The 19,107-nt window shown below is 39.5% G+C and overlaps 2 protein-coding genes across 3 annotated transcripts; one reads left to right on the top strand and one right to left on the bottom strand.

Annotated features, from left to right (window-relative positions):
• The first annotated feature begins 3,290 nt into the window (after positions 1–3,290).
• tacr3l (tachykinin receptor 3-like) lies at positions 3,291–10,307 on the top strand. The gene is made up of 5 exons (XM_085162374.1): positions 3,291–3,787; positions 5,524–5,712; positions 5,897–6,047; positions 9,162–9,358; positions 9,434–10,307. Exons 1-5 carry the CDS (start codon positions 3,438–3,440, stop codon positions 9,630–9,632), a joined length of 1,086 nt encoding a protein of 361 aa, XP_085018500.1. The 5' UTR covers positions 3,291–3,437; the 3' UTR covers positions 9,633–10,307.
• Positions 10,308–11,336: 1,029 nt separating this feature from the next.
• Positions 11,337–14,395, bottom strand: LOC146516994 (ecto-ADP-ribosyltransferase 4-like). 2 transcript variants are annotated; one of them, XM_085162393.1, is made up of 5 exons: positions 14,262–14,395; positions 13,597–13,650; positions 13,348–13,438; positions 12,539–13,257; positions 11,337–12,217 (listed from the first exon to the last, which is right to left on the bottom strand). In XM_085162393.1, the coding sequence occupies exons 3-5, from the start codon at positions 13,405–13,407 to the stop codon at positions 12,139–12,141; spliced, it is 858 nt and encodes a 285-aa protein (XP_085018519.1). In that variant the 5' UTR covers positions 13,408–13,438; positions 13,597–13,650; positions 14,262–14,395; the 3' UTR covers positions 11,337–12,138. The 2 variants fall into 2 exon arrangements, with proteins under 2 accessions (XP_085018519.1, XP_085018520.1); XM_085162394.1 differs by lacking the exon at positions 14,262–14,395 and having other exon boundaries at positions 13,348–13,425; positions 13,597–14,201.
• Positions 14,396–19,107: the final 4,712 nt, after the last annotated feature.

The following is a 19,107-nucleotide window of genomic DNA, read 5'->3' as shown; positions in this document are numbered from 1 at the left end:
TCAGAAAGTCTGTTTCCTCTCAGCAAGAACTCATTACCCAGAGGCCACCTCTTCTGGGCCACTCCCTCTTTAAAATGTCAGTGTTCGAAACTGTTGTAAACACGCCCTTACTCCCATACTAAAAAGGTCAGGAGCTATTTAGTAACAGCTGATAGTATCATTAGCTGTATCCTAAACTTTCACCCTCTTTTTGCTTTGAATAATTCAGGCATCAGTTATTTAGTAGGGGGCTGCAGGGGGGGGGGGGTATGGATGTGTCTTCTTGTCAGGTGTCTGATCTCTGTGTGAAGTTTGATCAATGAAAAGCAAATCACATCAGAATAGGCCGGCAGTCTGACCCTGTGAGAATGAGTAAACTTTTAGTACATAAAGTATGTTTTTATAAAAAAATGCAACGTTTGGGTTTAATAACAATTTGCCCTTAATCATTGTGATGTGCCAAAATAAAATTAAAACAATTGCTGTTTTAATCTACTGTCACAAAGAAGCTCAGAGACAGAAAATAGACCTTTTATAGAGGTGTTCATAAATTAGTTCTACATCCAAAAAAAATTGGATTTCACCTTAATCTGAAACAAGAAATACTTACAAAAATTAGTACACCCCTCACATTTTTGTAAATATTTTGTTGTATTTTTTCATGGGACAACATTAAAGATATGACACTTTAACACAATGTAAAGTAGTCAGTGTACAGCTTGTATAACAGTGTAAATTCACTGCCCCCTCTAAATAACTCAACATACAGCCATCATCGCTGGCAACAAAAGTGAGTAAACTCCTAGGTGAAAACGTCCAATTTGTGCCTGATTAGCCATTTTCGATTCTACTGTCATGTGACTCGTTAGTATTACAAGGTCTGAGGTGCAAATGGGGAGAAGGTGTGTTGTATTTGGTGTAATTGCTCTCACACTCTCTCATATTGGTCACTGGAAGTTTAACACAGCACATTATGGCAAAGAATTCTCAGAGGATCTGAATTTTTTTTTACTCTACATAAAGATGGCCTAGGCTATAAGAAGATTGCCAACACCCTGAAACTGAGCTGCAGTACGGTAGTCAACACCATAACACAGGTTAACAGGACAGGCTCCACTCAGATAAACCTCGCCATAGTTAATCAAAGAAGTTGAGTGCACATGCTCAGCGTCATATCCAGAGGTTGTCTTTTAAAAATAGATGTATGGGTGCTGCAAGCATTGCTGCAAAGGTTGAAGGTGTGGAGGGTCAGCCTGTCAGTGCTCAGACCATACGCCACACTACATCAAACTGGTCTGCATGGCTGTCATCCTAGAAGGAAGCCTCTTCTAAAGATAATGCACAAGAAATCCTGCAAACAGTTTGCTGAAGAGAAGCAGACTAAGGACATGGATTACCTGTAGCCTGATGAGACCAAGGCAAACTTATTTGGTTCAGATGGTGTTAAGGGTGTGTGGCAGGTGAGGAGTACAAAGACAAGCATTTCTTGTCTATAGTCAAGCATGGTAGTGGGATGTCATTGTTTGGGGCTGCATGAATGCTGCTGGCACTGGGGAGCTACAGTTAATTGAGGGAACCATGAATGCCAGCATGTACGGTGACATACTGAAGCAGAGCACAATCCCCTCCCTTCAGAAACTGGGTCGCAGGACAGTATTCCAACATGATAACAACCTCAAACACACCTCTAAAAAGACCAGTGCCTTGCTAAATAAACTGAGGGTAAAGGTACTTGACTGGCCAAGCATGTCTCCACACTTAAACCCTATTGAGCATCTGTGGGGCATCCTCAAATGGAAGGTGAAGGAGGGCAAGGTCTCTAACATCCACCAGCTCCATGATATCATCATGGAGGAGTGGAAGAGGATTCCAGTGGCACCCAGTGAAGCTCTAGTGAACTCAATTTCCAACAGATTTAAGGCAGTGTTGGAAAAATAATGGTTGCCACACAAAATATTGACACTTTGGGCACAGTTTGGACATTTTCGCCTAGGGGTGTACTCACTTTTGTCGCTAGCAGTTTAGACATTAATGGCTGTATGTTGAGTTATTTTGAGGTGACACAAAATTTACACTGTTATACAAGCTGTACACTGACTACTTTACATTGTGCCAAAGTGTCATATCTTCAATGTTGCCCCATGAAAAGATATAACAAAATATTTACAATAATGTGAGGAGTGTACTCACTTTTGTGAGATACTGTATGCAGCACCCTAAAGAGACTATATTCTACACTTACTGGTTTTACTGAGCTTTATTCTCTACAAACAGATTCTGTATATGAACCACTAAGTCAGGCTAACCTATTGGGCTCTCACATCGGCTGAACCTCTTACATAATACAGACAAACCCATAAAATCCTGACACCACGAGCTTTGCTTTGGATGAAACAGTTATTAAGGATTTAACGGTATCACCCTCAGGCTGATTTAAAGCTTCAGACAGATCTAATGCTACAGCAACATTTTTTATGTTTTACAATGAAATTTATTTGATTTCTCCTGGAGTTATGACCAAAATTTTAGCAAAAAAAAAAAAGCAAAAAAATATACTTGTTTTAACATTTATTGTCACGTTTGACCTAGAATACTCCAACATCTTTAAGCAGATAAGCCTTCATCAACACAGTTCATCGAAATGCTGGATCTTCATGTTCCACCAGTGGTAAGCGTCCACCAGCGATGCTCCACTAATAGAAAGAACTTTCAAAACCTGGATGCAGGATACCAAAAGGGTGTCAACATGATATCCAAAATATTTATTACATTTAAATCAAATGTACATAAGCAACATACAATACCATCAACCACAGATAATACAAATGCATTTGTAGGGACAAACAAAATTTGAAAAGTAAAAACAAACAAAAACTGTAAAATCTCAATCGTCATTTAAACCAGTGTGATTAGCAGTCTGTAATTTATGAATGTAGAACATTTCCTTGTCTTTCAGATTCATTATCTGTCACTTTTTCCATATGAAATTAGGAATGTGATAAATTCCAAAGGCTTGTAATGTGGATGTGATGGTACTGCGGAAGTGCAAGTAGGCTACCCAATAACAGTTATACCAAATAGCAACCCAGTTATTTATTAAAATACTTGTTTATTTGCCTTTGAATGATGTGATTTAGCTTAAAGAGATCCATGACTTCAACCAAAAACAATGTGTGTTTCTAATAACAGACACAGACAGAACAGAATAAAGTATCAATTTCTCATTAAAAAAAATCTGTGTGCTTGTTTGATTGTGCAGACTAAAATGTGAAAACTACGATCAGAGAGTTTATATGTTTGTTTGATTTGTTGAACGATGGCAGACGCATGTGGAGAACTCTCTCTGCCTCACCGGTCACATGTCCTTTGGGCACGTCGCGCGTCTGTGGCGCATCTTTGTAGAGACCTCTGGCAGCAGCAGACTGAGTGAAACAGATCGGATCGAGCACACCTGAGGAATGGAAAACACAACCAGAGGTCTGACCAACCAGTTCGTGCAGCCTCCGTGGCGCGTCGCGCTGTGGTCGGTGGCTTACAGCACAGTACTGGCCGTTGCGGTCTTCGGGAACCTGATAGTGATTTGGATTATTCTGGCGCACAAGCGGATGAGGACTGTCACCAACTATTTCCTGCTGAACTTGGCTTTCTCTGACGTTTCCATGGCCGCTTTCAACACGCTCATCAACTTCATCTACGCGGCTCACGGAGAGTGGTACTTCGGCCAGGTGTACTGCAGGTTCCACAACTTCTTTCCCGTCACCGCCGTGTTTGCCAGCATCTACTCCATGACCGCGATCGCCATCGACAGGTACGGCTGTGTTATTATTAAGCTGGAGAGACGCGAGAGCCCTTTCTGTGACCTCTTTTTACAAACACTTTTTTTTTTAGTTTGGCTAGATTATTCCACCCCCCCACGCTGGGGAGACCGGGGATAGTTGTAACGTGGGTCAGTTGTAACACTTCCAATTTCTCCAATCAGGGCTAAGTTTCAAATGATGTGACTCATCCTGTGCATACCCAATTCATTTCTGCTATCACATGTGAAAAATCAGCACATTTTTTTCAAACACAGACAATTTAACATGAAAAAAAGTAATTTGTATGCCAAAAAGTAAGTTTTTCTACTTTATTTCAATTTCTAATAGCATTATCTGCTTTGCAGTTAAACTCATCAAACTTAAATTATGTTATTTGTATGTCTATAGGGATATATTCTGCGTAGGTCTTTAGTGCTAATGTTTTAGCCGTTGGCTGTAATGTTAGCTAGTTCATGGCTATAGGAGTCTGGGTCAGTTGTAACAGCAACAGTCTGGGTTAGTTGTAACAATAATGCAGATGTTACAACTTACCACACTATTACTTTAACTTATATTAAACAAGTTGGGGCAACGACATCAGCAGAGATAGGTTCATTGGTCGCTTTTGTATATGCGGTTAATGCCATTGGCAACACAATTCCTCCACTGTTTGTGTTCCCACACATACATTATGCAGACCACTTTGTCAGAGATGGACCAGTAGGAAGTATTGGTGATGTAAATAAATCAGGATGGGTGCAAGAAACAGATTTCCTCATCTTTCTGAAGCACTTTGCAAACCACACCAAGGTAAGCCATGAAAAAAAGTAATGGAATTGCGATGCTGGTGAACAACTACATTTTTACAGCTTCATTGTTATGTTCAAAATTGGTGCAAGAGTTGTGGGTTATAATGCCCACTGAGCCAATGAGGCCAAACTCAAGGAAGACCAACCAAAATTAATGAAATATTCAGTTGCAGAAAATTCCATAATTTGTCTTTTTGGGGGGGTTGGCATATGTTCAAAAGCTAGATTTCTGCATTCTGTCACTCACACACACACACAGTTACATAAATGGCTCTAAGTGCATTCATGTGTTGAATAAATAAAGATTACATGTTAATGTTTTGTTAGTACCCTTATTTCATTGTGTTACATTTCACCCCAGGATATGTTACAACTAACCCAGACTATGGGGTTAATTGTAACATTTCACTCTTTGTGTTTGAGACCATACCATGCAATGGGTAATTGTTCTGCAGAGAAAATAGCTGCACTATTTAATAGCAGAGACATGTAAATACTTTGCATTACATTTTGAATCCACTACCTTAAAAGAGCTCCAATTTACAGACAGAAATGTCAAAAATGTTACAACTATCCCCGGTCTCCCCTACATAAGTTGCAGCTGAACAGTAGTGTTCAGTGTTATTTTATTTACTGTTTCGTTTATTTTTTTTGTCTGAATTTGGTCTGAAAATACTTATTTTAAAATTGTTACAGTTTTATTTTTTTCCATCTTTAATCTGACTTTAAAAATAAACTACAGCTGATGAATTACACGCTTTAAATGCCTGAAAATGGATCTTTGGGTCTAAGGAGGTCTTGGGTAAATCATAGTATTCTGCCACAGTAACGGCCATTTCAGGGTTTGCATCCCACCTACCATGGAGAAACTCACACTTGTGGGCATCAACTGATAGCTAAGCTCACTCACTCACTAAGTTGTGGGCTCTCGGTTGTAGGTACATGGCGATCATCCACCCTATGAAGCCTCGTCTGCCTGCTAAAGCCACTCTGGGGGTCATTGTCTGTATCTGGAGCTTGGCTGTGGTTCTGGCCTTCCCGCTCTGCTACTTCTCCACCATCCGAACTCTGCCCCAAAGGACCGTCTGCTACGTGGCCTGGCCCCGCATGGCCGAAGACTCCTTCATGTGAGATCACACTGACACCCTCCTCTGTTTTTCTCTGAAAACCTAACCATCCTTATCAATTCAGATTTGAGCTGTCTTGTTTCTCGTAGCTTGCATCACTATCACTCCCACTAAAGCTGCTTTGGTCAAGCAACGTCAGACAGCTTCCTTTAAAAGCTTGGCATCTGCTTCATTATTTGCACAGGTATCATATCATAGTTACAGTTCTGGTCTACATACTGCCCTTAGTGGTGATGGGCATCACCTATACCATTGTGGGGGTGACACTATGGGGAGGTGAGATCCCTGGAGATTCATCTGATAACTACCAAGGACAGCTACAGGCCAAAAGGAAGGTAATCACTGTGCTCATCCAATGCATTCATCCTCTGCCTTAACGATTTTCTTTTGATTAATAGTGTAAAATGTTTATGGGGAAAAACAAACTTGAATTTAACATAACCTGTAAATGGCTGTAATGAAAACACAGTTCTGCGTGAAGGAAAAAAGATCAAATTTTACAGAAAAGACAAATGTTAGGTCTTCTACATTTACCGTAGCTAACCAAGAAAAATGGCAAAGTTATTTCTCCTATTTGAGAAAATATATATATTAAAAAAACACTTACCTAAACCAGAGAGGAAAACTACCAGCTCTGTGACTGAAATCCAACATGCAAAGTCTTAAATTTGATACAACAAGTAATGAAATGTTGAAATGCTTTAAGTTAATACTGCGATAAAACATCCCCGGAGAAGCGATGGTATGCTAGTGCACAACAACTATAAGAGTGCAGATGTTTGATGACACATCTGCAGGTTTAAAGGAAATCCTACCACAATGAACAATCAAATGAAAAATATAAAAAAAATAAATACGAGTATGTCCGCTGACCGCCTCCAGCTTTGATCAGTAAAATGTGACATGGCAGAGGTTCAGCTTTTATCTGAAAACCATATACAGAACAAATGCACCGGCACAAGCTATCTCTTTATTGCCGGGCACTAATGTTGACCTTTGCAACAGCCTGATCACACAGAAGTAAAGAAACTGGCCACATCCTGAAAGCAGAGGATGGGATCCGGAGGCAATCAATTCACTCCTCAGCCAGACGGCACAGTGTACTTTCCAGCAGCTACTGTGAGCGCTGGGTTGAGCAGGGATTAAGGTCATTGCAGATGTCATGACGAGCGTCTATCAAGATGGGCCTGGGATTAATGTCAGTTCATTGATAAATGCTCCATGTAGGATTATTCAAAGAGGGACCCTAAGGGTCAGACACTGGAAGTATTCATTGATTAAGGGTGTGTTGGATGGAATTAAAAGGAATAAATCTGTGGTTTTATTTGTCTTTGACCCAGTAACAGTTTCCCAGCTTGATTTTAACAATCTCATATATGGTTATAGCCATATTTGGCACTTTTTTCCTGCAAATTGAGGACAGAAAACAAAACAACCACATACTTCTATAAAGTTTAAAATAAGTCTGTTGCTTGCAGGAGTCTTTTAAGAATATTTCGTGGCACTGCATCAGATAAGAAAGCATGCTGTTGCAGATACACTTCTGCTCATGAATCGCTGCCTGCTCCTTTTTAACCCCCCACAGCTTTGCATTGTGCTGTAACTTGCTGATGCGTTCTGCGGTGCTCTCTCTTCCATCCTACCTGAAACCTCCTGGGTACTGGTGCGTCATCCCTGACCTTTCCCTCTCCTCATGACAGCCATCCTGGACTCAATGAATCGAAATTATAATTACAGAGAGATAAAAATGGTCAATAAACTCATTATTTCCTACGCTGTGCATCAGAGCTACCACGGTGCCAGACATTGCCCACTTAAGTAGCATTTAGAGAAATGTTTGCACTCATAATTGGATATTTCTCCTGCTAAGAATGATGTTTAGGATGCAGGTATGGATAGTATGGAAGTTGGAATAAGGAATAATTGCTCAGTGTGACAAAGTTGAATTAATCTAAAGTAGCAAAAATGTAGCTTTTGAATATGAAGATTTGCTGGATACAGTTTAAACTATATGTAGAGTGAAAGGTATAAAGTATAGTGACAAATCAATCATCCAACAGCGTTTCTCTGTATCTATCAGCTCAGATTCAGTTTTACATCCTCCACTTTTTTGTTTAGCTCAGTTTCAGCCCAGTGAGCAGCCAATAGGTAATTACAAACTCAACATCAGATTTTTATTCAGATATTCTGTGGTCTGACAACTCAGATGTAGATTTTTTTGTTTCACTGTCTAGTGAGGAAGACAAATAAAGCAGCTTACTGGATATTGTATTATTCTTTCTTTAGTCTTTATTTTCATTCTTATTAGAGCCCTTCTGGGGTAAAAGACAAGACATACACAAACAAGGCAGGAGGTCATACACACACCAGAACGAAAACAAAGAAAACAAATTACCCACATCCATTTGAGTTTCTGCTGCACGCGTACATCCTTAGAGTTATACAACTTAAATGGTCTCAATCTCTTCCCCAAGCCGTTCCCAAGCTACAGAGCTTACATAAAAAAACACATTCAGCACTAGTGGAATTCCTCCTAATCAAAACCTCACTGACTGATACCAAATGGATTCATTTGGTATTAATAATAATAATAAGTGGTAATTTTCCAGTTGAAGGGCTTGTGTCAGTGTTCTATTGTTTATGCAAAGACTATTGTTAAAAAGATTAGATGTCTTGGTTTCCTTCAGCATATCAGATATTTTCAGCTCCAGTTTTCATGCATCTATCCTTCACTGCACTGGTACATCCCCATATATAATACAATCCTGTGCAATCAAATATTTGCTTTAGATTTGCCAGACCACTGTGATTTAAAGACACCTTTACTGTATTGATGCTTTAAGAAACTAAAGCTGGAAAGAATAATTTATTCCTGTTTCTATTCATGGTTCGGATTATGATATATAGTCATTTGTACATATTTTTTTAAAACATTTTTTGTAGTTTTTTTGTGATGCTACCAGCCTGCTACAAAACTTCTGATTATTTTTTTCCATGTTGTATTGTCTCAGATGCCACATCTGAGTTTATCTCATAATTCCCCAGACAAGGATTTTGTGTTATTATGTTATACTAGCACATTTTCTCGCAGTTACTTATGTTACATTTGCCATTTTGCACACTGAAGAAGGCTGTCTGTCAAAAATCACTGTGCTGTAAAATAGACCCGTTTGCAGCACTTTGACAGCAGGAAAATCACGTGTCACTCCTGACACTAATGAAGGCTCTGTTCTTTTCAAGTGCCCCAGCGAGACACGACAGTGTGGCAGCGAGCCAGCATGCAAAATACCAGCACCCAGAAATAGAAGCAGCTGAACGGAATTAAGGCATCATTCATTTTATTACTGGTGCCTCTCCTTTTCCGCTTTCCTGTGAAATGTCAGAATGTCTTCTGGGGGTGGGGGCCCGCCTACTGATTTGCCCTCCTGCTGATGGCTTGTGTCCTGCAGGTGGTGAAGATGATGATTATTGTAGTGGTTACCTTCGCCCTCTGCTGGCTGCCGTATCATGTCTACTTCATCGCGACGGGTCTCAACAAGCGTCTGAGCAAGTGGAAGTACATCCAGCAGGTTTACCTGTCAGTGCTGTGGCTTGCAATGAGCTCCACCATGTACAATCCCATCATCTACTGCTGCCTCAATAGCAGGTGAGTCCAAGTCAGTCATCACCTCACCAACACTAATCAGAGCATAACTGCATGTCAGCGTTTTGTTGGCTGCAGGTTTCGAGCTGGTTTCAAGCAGGTTTTCCGCTGGTGTCCTTTTGTCCGGGTGTCAAGCTACGATGAGCTGGAGCTCCAAAGCACAAGACTTCGACCGTGTCACCAGAGCAGCGTGTGCACCAGCATCCTGAGCAAAGACAAGAGCACTCGTGGAAACAGGTCGAAACCCAACTCTGAGCTGAATAATAAAGACAGTTAGGGTATTTCTGATCCAATGAACGCACTCCAGCTCAACATGAATTATTTATTTGTGGATTTTTTATTTCTTTTACATTATTTTGAGCTGATTGTTTCATTTTTTTTTTCTTGTGGATTTTTTTTCACTCACAAACTCAAAGTGTGTTAGTTGCCCCTCGTACAAGAAAAGAGACCAGGGGGGAAGAGAGCTTTTCAGTCTGTGGCACCAAGGGTCTCTGAAACAGTTTACCACTCTGGCTTTGTTTAGGAGACTCTGTGAGGTCTTTTTTAAAAAAAACAAAAAAAACAACAAAATTGAAAAACATTTTTATTTAATCAGGCCTTCTGATGAATTTTTTTATGTGTGTTTTTATTTATTTTGATTCTGTTTTAAAATGCTTCTCTTGTAATTAATTTTGTTTAATTGTTGTACATCGATTTGTGAATTTAATGCCTGTGAAAAGTGCTCTATAAATAATCTTTACTTACTTATTATGAAGGATTAAAATTGCACGCAGAAGGAGAAGAATGATAGAACTAGGCAGAAAAAGACAGCCTCTATGCTGGTGGTTAAAAACAAACCAACAAAAAGAAAAACAGGTATGTAGTTGTAAAGCCCTGGCTGTTGATTTGGGCCATTTATTGTGCCTGACAGCTGACAAAGGAAGCGATGGTGCATTAATCCTGAACACACATACATCATAAACATATATTTTTTTGATGAAGACTTTTGTGGATTACTCTAATTTTAGAAATCATAAATATAACTATGAAATGTTTTGCTGCCTTCCAGTCATTAAAATGTTTAATAGTTTCATTTTTTTATTATGACATGTTTCTGAATATATTTTTGTTAATAAAGTGTTGAAACGTCATATTTTTCGTTGCTTTGTCCACATGAATGTTGTGGGCATATGTGTATAAATTGAATTATGTGATCATGTGAGAAATTACAAATGTGGTGTTTTTTTTCCTTTTTTTGGGGGTGGGGGAAGGCACTAAATCACACCATACAACTGTGACTACATTTAATTTCTTGTAAATGCATAACAAAGAATTTTAAATATTTCCATTACTCAGTACCCAGAGGTAAAAAGTGAGAACTTTTTATAAAAAGTCTAAAAAAATTCAATTTCTCTTGTTTGTTTTGATTACATTAACACATTTGACATCATTGTAGATCTCAGTGGCTCTGATCAACTTCAGCATCAAAAGTAATCTTGCTTTACTGACTTTAATGTCTTTAAATCAGTTTTAGTGACACTGTTGTTGAAGGCGTTCAGATGTGTTTCAAGTTTGTACATGTTAATTCACAGGTGCTTGCTGATGTAGTTGCCGGAAGCATGTGCCATGTGAACTGTGTGATTTTTCTGTATATTGGTGTTCTAACAGTATGTAGATATTAATGCAAGTAATTTGTTAATCATAATAATAATATGTATTATAATATTTAAATATTTTGCTGCTGACTCACACATGAATACAAAAAAAGACATATTTAGCCTTTACAGTGTGAATGTGTGTTTGTGTGTGTCACTAATGTGAAGTCTAATGATGAGTGTTACATTTAGACAGTAATTATTGTCCGGCCACTGGGCGAGTGACGTATTATGGTGTTTAATTTGGGGAAGTTGGACTTAATGTGTATATTTGTAAAAACAAAACAAAAAAATCGTTAATTGTAGGTAAAATGTTTGTGTGATCACATTAAATTTGTTGTAAGGCCTTTTGATTTTTGCATGTTGTTTATTTGATAGGGAAACAGAAGGAATCCTTGAGGCAAGGTGTCTTTAGAAGCAGTTTGAGAGGGAGAGCATTGCTGACTGTAACGACTAAAAAAGCATTCTAAAACTTGTGAGCTAGTAATTTACAGATATATACACACTGAAGAAAATTGTAAACAATATTCAACTTAGAAAATGTTCACTGACGAAAATGTAAAAATGGATGAGTTCACAGATTAATTAAAGAAAGACAGAAAACTGATACCTAAGATTCTAAATTCTATTTTTTTGGTTCAAAGATTCAGTTCATCTGTCAGACTCATAGTTATTTACATGTGACATTGGCTGTGGCTGCACATGAGCCTGAAAATTTAACTCAGCATGGTGTACACCAATTTTCTGAACCTAAAAACAAAATTTCTCAACTATTTGGATTTTCTATGTGCCCGTGACAGCCCATTAAAAAAATCCTGGAAACACTCCTACTGTGGGGAGTTAAAGCTCCACAACAGTCTGAATTCAGCCTGGAACAGCTGCAAGTAATTCCCATCTCTCATTTGATGTCATTCTTTTAAAGTACACAAGTACAAGAAATAATAAACACATGCATAAATAATATATGTGAATTGGGTCTGTAATTCATAACATATGACAAGCAGAAAATAATATTTGATTATATTTTGGCAGCCTACTTTAAAACTTTATTTGATAGATACTACAATCTGCCAAATAAAGTGCCAACAAATTGTGAAATGAATAAACAAAGCAGTACTGTAGATGATAACACTCAGGAAACTGTTCTTACTAAACAGTTAAAGAAAACAAAGATGATGCCGCAAGCACCGATACAAGCCACAGGGTGGAGACAGCAGCTGGAGGAGACCTAAAGACATGGAAGAAAGCAGAGAGGGGGATTACTGTAATATCTTTTTTTTTTTTTTTTTTTTTTTTTTTTTTTTACAGTTAAAGTTACTGAAAACCCAACATGAGACTTTTCCAGATGGTAAAACCTCAGAGATTCAGAACATTTTGAAATGAATAATTTATTTGAAATACATTTTTTAAGTAGCTGGATATATGAAATGTTTTCATGTGTTTTAAATGGTAAATATTTATATCTTTAATACCACACTGCTTCCAAGATCAAAATTTGTGAAATTAATATGAAAAATTTTCACTTTAATTGAGAGAATATGAATCTTACCGTGAAAACATGTAACAGTTGTGTGAGCTGTTCAGTCCTGAGTGGTTTAAAACAATCTCAAGGTATTCGTCATCATCCGATGTAGTTTTTGTTTTCACTCGTTCCACAGTGAAAACTTCTGCTGGAGATAAGAGTATTTCATCCTGTCCTTGACCGCACACATAGTCTTTCAGGTTGACAAAGAAACAAGAAGTGAGATGTAAAATAGTATTCTCATTGACATCTTCAAGTCTCTTCAGCTCTTCATAGTCTGAATAAGCTAAAGTGAAACTTGTAAATCTCACTGTGGAGCCTTTCTGTGGTTGGTTTTGACCATCTTGAAAAACATAAAAGTTCTTGCACTCCTTTGGCTTCAGCAGCCTCATGGAGTCCATCAGCAGGAAATGAAGAGACTTGAATTGGAAGCGGTTTTCATAGATGCTAACATTTCCACCCATTGTCTCTATTGCTTTGTTCAGTGTTAGTATGAAAGGCTGGTCTCCTTTAAGATAGACTGAAAGTGCAGCACTATGCTCTTTTCTTCCTCCTGGAATCTGTTTTGAACACTCGTTACTTTTAGTCCAGGCTTTCTGAAATCCTTCACTGCTGCTTAGTTCTTTTTTTAACACGTCTGACTCAATGAACTTCTTCCTGGCCTCTTCACTACATCCTTTGTACTGGTCATCTACAACATCTGTGGTCTTTTGGACATCCAGTAATCTTGTATCCTTTGCGGTCACCTTTAATTGAGGTGTATCACATTTAAAAAACACATGTTTAAATGTATAATTTTTCAAACCTTCGAATATTTTTTTAAACACAATTCTTACTTTGTAGCAGACAAGCATGAAAATTATTGCAGCAAGAAGCACTTTTCTTCTGCACCCCATTTTTGTTCTCTTCTTCTTCTGAAAGAAAGCACTGTAGGATCAAATGTGGACAGAAGAAAATTCTTTAACACTTTACACAATCCAGAAACTTGGAACTGACAAGATGTAAATAATCGGTTAGTTGTTTGGTTTCTGTGGAATTTGGCAAGTTTAAAATTTTAAATGTTGGAAAGATTGAAAAGCACATACCTGAAGCAAGAAGAGTAAACTTGTGTTAGCAACTCACAAAAAGGCTGTATCAAACTGCAGGGAACACAGGGTGTGGAGGAAAGAATCAAGATGTCATACAATAGAACTTCTTAGTCTTTCCTGTGGAAGGAAGTAAAAAGGCACCGGGGGACCAGTTGTCCAGTTATTTATCCTGCTTAAGCTACCCAGTTCCTCTAAGCTTGTTCAGGTTGTAAACTGCTTCATAGCCAGAGTAATGGTTGCATAGTTTTGCCCCTTTAAACCAGCAATAATTTATTTGTGTTCTAACATAATTTCAGTACAGCTGATTGGGCCAAATACCTCAGTAATTCTTCTGTGCAGCCTTTATCCAAAGTAAACAGGAGACTCCAGCAGCCCTAGTTGGACATCTTAAAGTTACAGTGTGACATGTTCTGAGCTCACAGTACTGTTGTCCACACTGAGCAGTAACTTAACACATTAACCTCACTACATGCTTTTGCTTTGCATCATGATCTACCCACTTATAAACATTTCACTGTGACATGTCAGCAATCAGCATGGAAGAAATGTAACAATAATTTTCTTAATATAAACTTATAAAGTACTAGTGAAGTAATCACTTGATACTCTTCATATGATATAGCTGGTAAATTAAGCACTAAACACTTTTAGTGCACACATACCTGATGACTTTCCACTGTATGTAGCATTGTTTTCTCCACTGTTCTCTGGTGTTTGTTCAGAGTAAATTCCTGCTGAGCAAGATCATGTTCTGTTTCCTACTTTCCACTCACGCCCTCCCTTGCTTTGTAGTAAAACATGCATGCTAAAACTTGGGTTTGCAGAGCACTCTGACAGGGTTTTGTATTACAAAACTGTTCAGTTTGAGTAAGAGGAAGGAGGGAGTGCTGTGGATTCAAGCAGTACCAGGCGTGGAGATTAGATAGTTTCATATATTTCGCATATATTTCGACATGAATGTCCACGGACGGACTTGTTTTCCAGCACATCCCACAGATGCTCAACTGTGGTGTTGACTAAAAAAATAAGTTTGAGTCAACACCTCAAACTCATTGTTGTGATCCTCAAACCATTCCTGGACCATTTGTAGTTTGTAGCAAGATGCATTACTCTGCTGAAATTAGTGTCAGATTACTTTATTAATCCCTAAGGAAATTATTTGGTTACAGTTGCTCCAAGACAACAACAGTAACAGACTGAACTAAATTAAATAATACAATATATTACAAAGTTTACAAAATATAAGAAATAGCTCTAATATTACAAAAAGCTCCAATTATCAATATCCAGAATATTACAGAGGTGAAATATAAATCATTGGAATTTTACTCTAAACTGTAAAACTTGTTATTTGTTATTTTCACTGTCAAGGATGTGCAAAAGGGTGTAACTGCAGTGTTTACAGTGCATTTGATGGAGGAGTTGTACAGAGAGATGGCCATAGATAGGAATGATTTCCTGTGTCATTTAGTTGTGCCTTTTGGTAATCTCAGTGTCACACTGAACGTGCTCCTGTGACTAGCAGGCATGTCGTGGAGTGGGTGGAAGGTTTTGTACAGCATTTTCATTATCTTGGACAACATCCTGCTCTTAGACACTACCCTAAGAGATTCCAGCTCCATCTCCACAACATTACTGGCCTTGCTGATCAGTTTATTGAGTCTGTTGACATCTGCATCCCTCAAGCTGCTGCCCCAGCATGCAACTACATAGAGGATGGCACTGGCCACAGCAGACCCATAGAAAGTCCTGAGCATTGTCTGACAGATGTTAAAAGACCTAAGAAGCCTAAGAAAATAGAGATGACTCTGGCCCTTCCTGTAAAGTGCTGATGTGTTTTTAACCCAGTCCAGTTTATTATCTATGCATACTCCAAGGTTTTTACAGTCCTACAAATGTCCACATCAACTCCCTGGACTGAAATAGGGGTCACAGGTTTCCTGGTCCTCCTAAAGTCCACAATCAGTTCTTTGATCTTTGTCAAATTGAGCTGCAGATGATTCTGCTTGCACCACGTGACAAAAGAGTCAACCACACTCTATTACTCCATCTCATCACCCTCACTGGTGCATCCAACCACCGCAGAGTCATCAGAAAACCTCTGAAGATGGCAGGTCTTTGTGCATTGGCTGAAATCTGTGGTGTACAGGATGAAGAAGAAAAGGGAGAGGACGGTCCCTTGTGGTATAGAAACCACAGCTGTTCCCATCAAAGTACATGATCCGCAGGAGTAGGGGGTACATGTCAAAGTAACACCCACATGAATGGCAGGACCCATGGTTTCCAGCAAAAAAATGCAGTTAGGAGAGAGACAACTTTTTTTTAAAGTTTGATTTTGTACATTACCACAATGAATTATGAATTAAAAAACTTAGATCAAGTTGAAGTGCAGACTTCCAGCTTTAAGTCAGTGGGGTGATTAAAAAGATTGCATAAAAATTTGAGGAACTAAAGAATTTTAAAATAACTGGACAAATTAAAAACTGAAATTAAAATGTTTATTTCTAATACTTAGTTGAAAACCCATTGTTAGAAATGATAGCGGAAGTCTTGAAATCATGGACATCATCAGATGTTCTCCTGTTTTCTCCAGATGTTTTCTCCTTTTTAATGCTCTGGTAGGTCTTTACTGCAGCGACTTTTAGTTGCTGTTTGTTTGTGGCCCTTTCTGTCTGAAGTTTAGTCTTCAACAAGTGATATGAATGCTCGACTGTGTTAAGATCAGGTGACTGATTTGGATCTTTAAAAATATTCCACTTCTTTGCTTGAATAAACTCCTGGGTTGCTTTGGCTATATGTTTTGGGTCATTGTCCATCTGTATTATGAAACACCGACCAACCAATTTAACTGCATTTAGCTGGATTTGACTCGACAGCTTTTCTCTGAACACCTCCTCCTCCTGCTTCTGTCCTGTGTCACATCGTCAATAAACACTAGTGTCCCAGTGCGGCTGGCAGCCATGCACGCCCAAGCTATCACACTGCCTCTGCTGTGTTTTACAGATGATGTGGTATGCTTTGGATCATGAGCTGTTCCACGCCTTCTTCACATTTTTTTCTTGCCATCATTCTAATAGATGTTGACTTTTTTTTCTTTTATTATTTTTTAGCAAAGTCCAAACTGTCTTTCTATTTTTGAGGCTTATGAGTGGCTTGCACCTTGCAGTGAACCCTTTAAATACTTTCATGCAGTCTTCTTTTTATGGTAGACTTGGATATCAATATGGCTACCTCCTGGAGAGTGTTGTTTACTTGGTTGGCTGTTGTGAAGGGGTTTCTCTTCACCATAGAAATTATAATAAACTTTGATATTTTTTTTTCTGTTTTCACAGCTTAAGGATGGCTTGTTTCACCTGCATTGAGAACTCTTTTGACAACATGTTGTCACAAGAGTGACCGCAAAATCAGAATCAGAATCAGAATCGTGTTTATTGGCCAAGTATATGTGCAGACACATACAGGGAATTTGGTTCTGGTAGATGGTGGCTCTCAAGCACAGCAATGTAAATCACACACACACGTCACACAGTGGAAATTTGTGTTTTTATGTTTTATCAATCTGTGTATTGGTATATGGTGTTGATTTTATTTGCATGATTTTATTGTGATATTTATATTGCATGTTTGTTTATTGATATTTATATTGCATGGTTTTTAAATATGGTCCTCATATTTATAGTGTGTGGTTAGTGTTGACTGTACAATAGTCTTTTTATTCCACTGTGGATTATAGCGGACAATTGTAGGCACCTGTGAGGTGGGGGCGTTCCCCGAGGTGGCCTATTAGCCGCCAAACTGACTTAAGGGAGATGGTGAGCGCAAAGACGGGAGGAGAGACACACGAAAAGTGAAGAGCTGGAAACAAAACGGGTGCAAGCCAGCATATGAAAAGAAGGACCTCCGGCCTGACTGTGGGGCGCCACGAGACATTCGGCGATCGGCCACCATAACCCGGCGATCCAGTCCCGACGGACAGAATAGCGACCGTGGGAGGCGATGCGTGAAATCCACAGCAGGGCAGGGGGACGCCTCTGCCTGCATCTGGCGGGGCTACGAGGGAAACGTGTGCAGGTGTGGAGAGTAGCTGGACTGCACGGCCGCGCACCGTCAGGCAGAGATAGGGGCCTCCTCCCTGGTCTTCTGCTGGCAAGATTCAAGATTCACCATCCCGGGAGAGGAGTTCCTCACCTGTCTCTTCCAGCTAAGGAACATTTGCCCGCATGTGTGTGGCTGGACGGCGGGAATATAGAATATAGACTCTGAGGGGGAAGTTTTTAGCATATGAAAAACATTAATTTAGCTTTGTTTTTTTTTATTGTATAGTTATCTTTTTAGCGGGTTTTAAACACTATTTTATTGTATAACGGGGATTTTAGTTTGTATTTGTGATTCTGGCTGTGTTTTCTTATGAAAATAAATGGTGTGTTTGAAGCCAGCTAAGTTTCTGTGCTCTGAGCGCTGACCCACTCACTCCCCTTTTCGCTTGTATGTATACAGACGTGGTGGTGAAGATTTAGGTCCACCAGTTTAGCGGCTACACACACACACACACACACAAACACACACACACACACACACGCGCGCGCGCGTCTATATACACATACATTCACAAAGCTGTGTAAACCAACTATAAATAACTAATCTAAACTTATATACATAAAATACAGAAAAGAAATGAGGTGGAATAAATACTACAGAATTTACGTAAGGTGCGGTTGCAGTCTGGCAGTGGGAGCAGTGTGACAGGTCAACTGGAGATGGCGAGGGGAAAGAAACTGTTCCTATGTCGGGTGGTCCTGGTCTGCAGGCTTCTGTACCGTCTGCCAGAGGGCAGCAGGTCAAAAAGTCTGTGTCCAGGGTGTGAGGGATCTGTGATGATTTTCCCTGCCCGTTTCCTGGTTCTTGAGAGGTACAGATCCTGGATGGAGGGCAGGGGAGCGCCGATGATCCTTTCTACTGCCTGTACAGTCTGCTCCTGTCCTGTTTAGTGGCTGCTCCATACCAGACTGTGATGGAGGAGCACAGGACAGACTCAATGACCGCAGTGTAGAACTGGATCAGCAGTTCCTGTGGAAGACTGTACTTGCCCAGTTGTCTCAGGAAGTACATCCTCTGCTGGGTCTTTTTGAGGATGGAGTTGATGTTGGTCTCCCACTTCAGGTCCTGGGAGATGGTGGTACCCAGGAACTTGAAGGTCTTCACAGTCGACACAGGGCTGTCTGATATGGTGAGGGGGAGCAGAGTTGAGGGATGTCTCCTGAAGTCCACTGTCATCTCTACAGTTTTAAGAGTGTTCAGCTCCAGATTGTGCTGACTGCACCAGAGTACCAGCCGCTCAACTTCCTGCCGGTATGCAGACTCATCACCATCCTGAATGAGGCCAATGACGGTGGTGTCATCTGCAAATCATCCAAATACAAGCACCGCACCTCAGGTTTATCTGTTTAATTGATAAAGGCAGTGAAGGAACTGCCCACAACTGCCCAAAAAATAGCCTTTGAGTCATTG

Source organism: Neolamprologus multifasciatus, chromosome 6 (genome assembly GCF_963576455.1).
Source record: "Neolamprologus multifasciatus chromosome 6, fNeoMul1.2, whole genome shotgun sequence".
Lineage (NCBI taxonomy): Eukaryota > Metazoa > Chordata > Actinopteri > Cichliformes > Cichlidae > Neolamprologus > Neolamprologus multifasciatus.
Note: the sequence above shows the minus strand (reverse complement) of the source record. Positions and strands in the feature narration are given on the sequence as shown.

Excerpts from the sequence above, each read along its gene's own strand:
- tacr3l (XM_085162374.1), top strand. The coding sequence starts at position 3,438 with ATGGAAAACACAACCAGAGGTCTGACCAACCAGTTCGTGCAGCCTCCG. Across the intron at positions 5,713-5,896 it reads ATGGCCGAAGACTCCTTCAT|GTATCATATCATAGTTACAG; the intron begins GTGAGATCACAC and ends TTATTTGCACAG. Across the intron at positions 9,359-9,433 it reads TACTGCTGCCTCAATAGCAG|GTTTCGAGCTGGTTTCAAGC; the intron begins GTGAGTCCAAGT and ends TGTTGGCTGCAG.
- LOC146516994 (XM_085162393.1), bottom strand. The coding sequence starts at position 13,407 with ATGGGGTGCAGAAGAAAAGTGCTTCTTGCTGCAATAATTTTCATGCTT. Across the intron at positions 13,258-13,347 it reads TCATGCTTGTCTGCTACAAA|GTGACCGCAAAGGATACAAG; the intron begins GTAAGAATTGTG and ends CCTCAATTAAAG. Across the intron at positions 12,218-12,538 it reads AACTGTTACATGTTTTCACG|GTCTCCTCCAGCTGCTGTCT; the intron begins GTAAGATTCATA and ends CCATGTCTTTAG.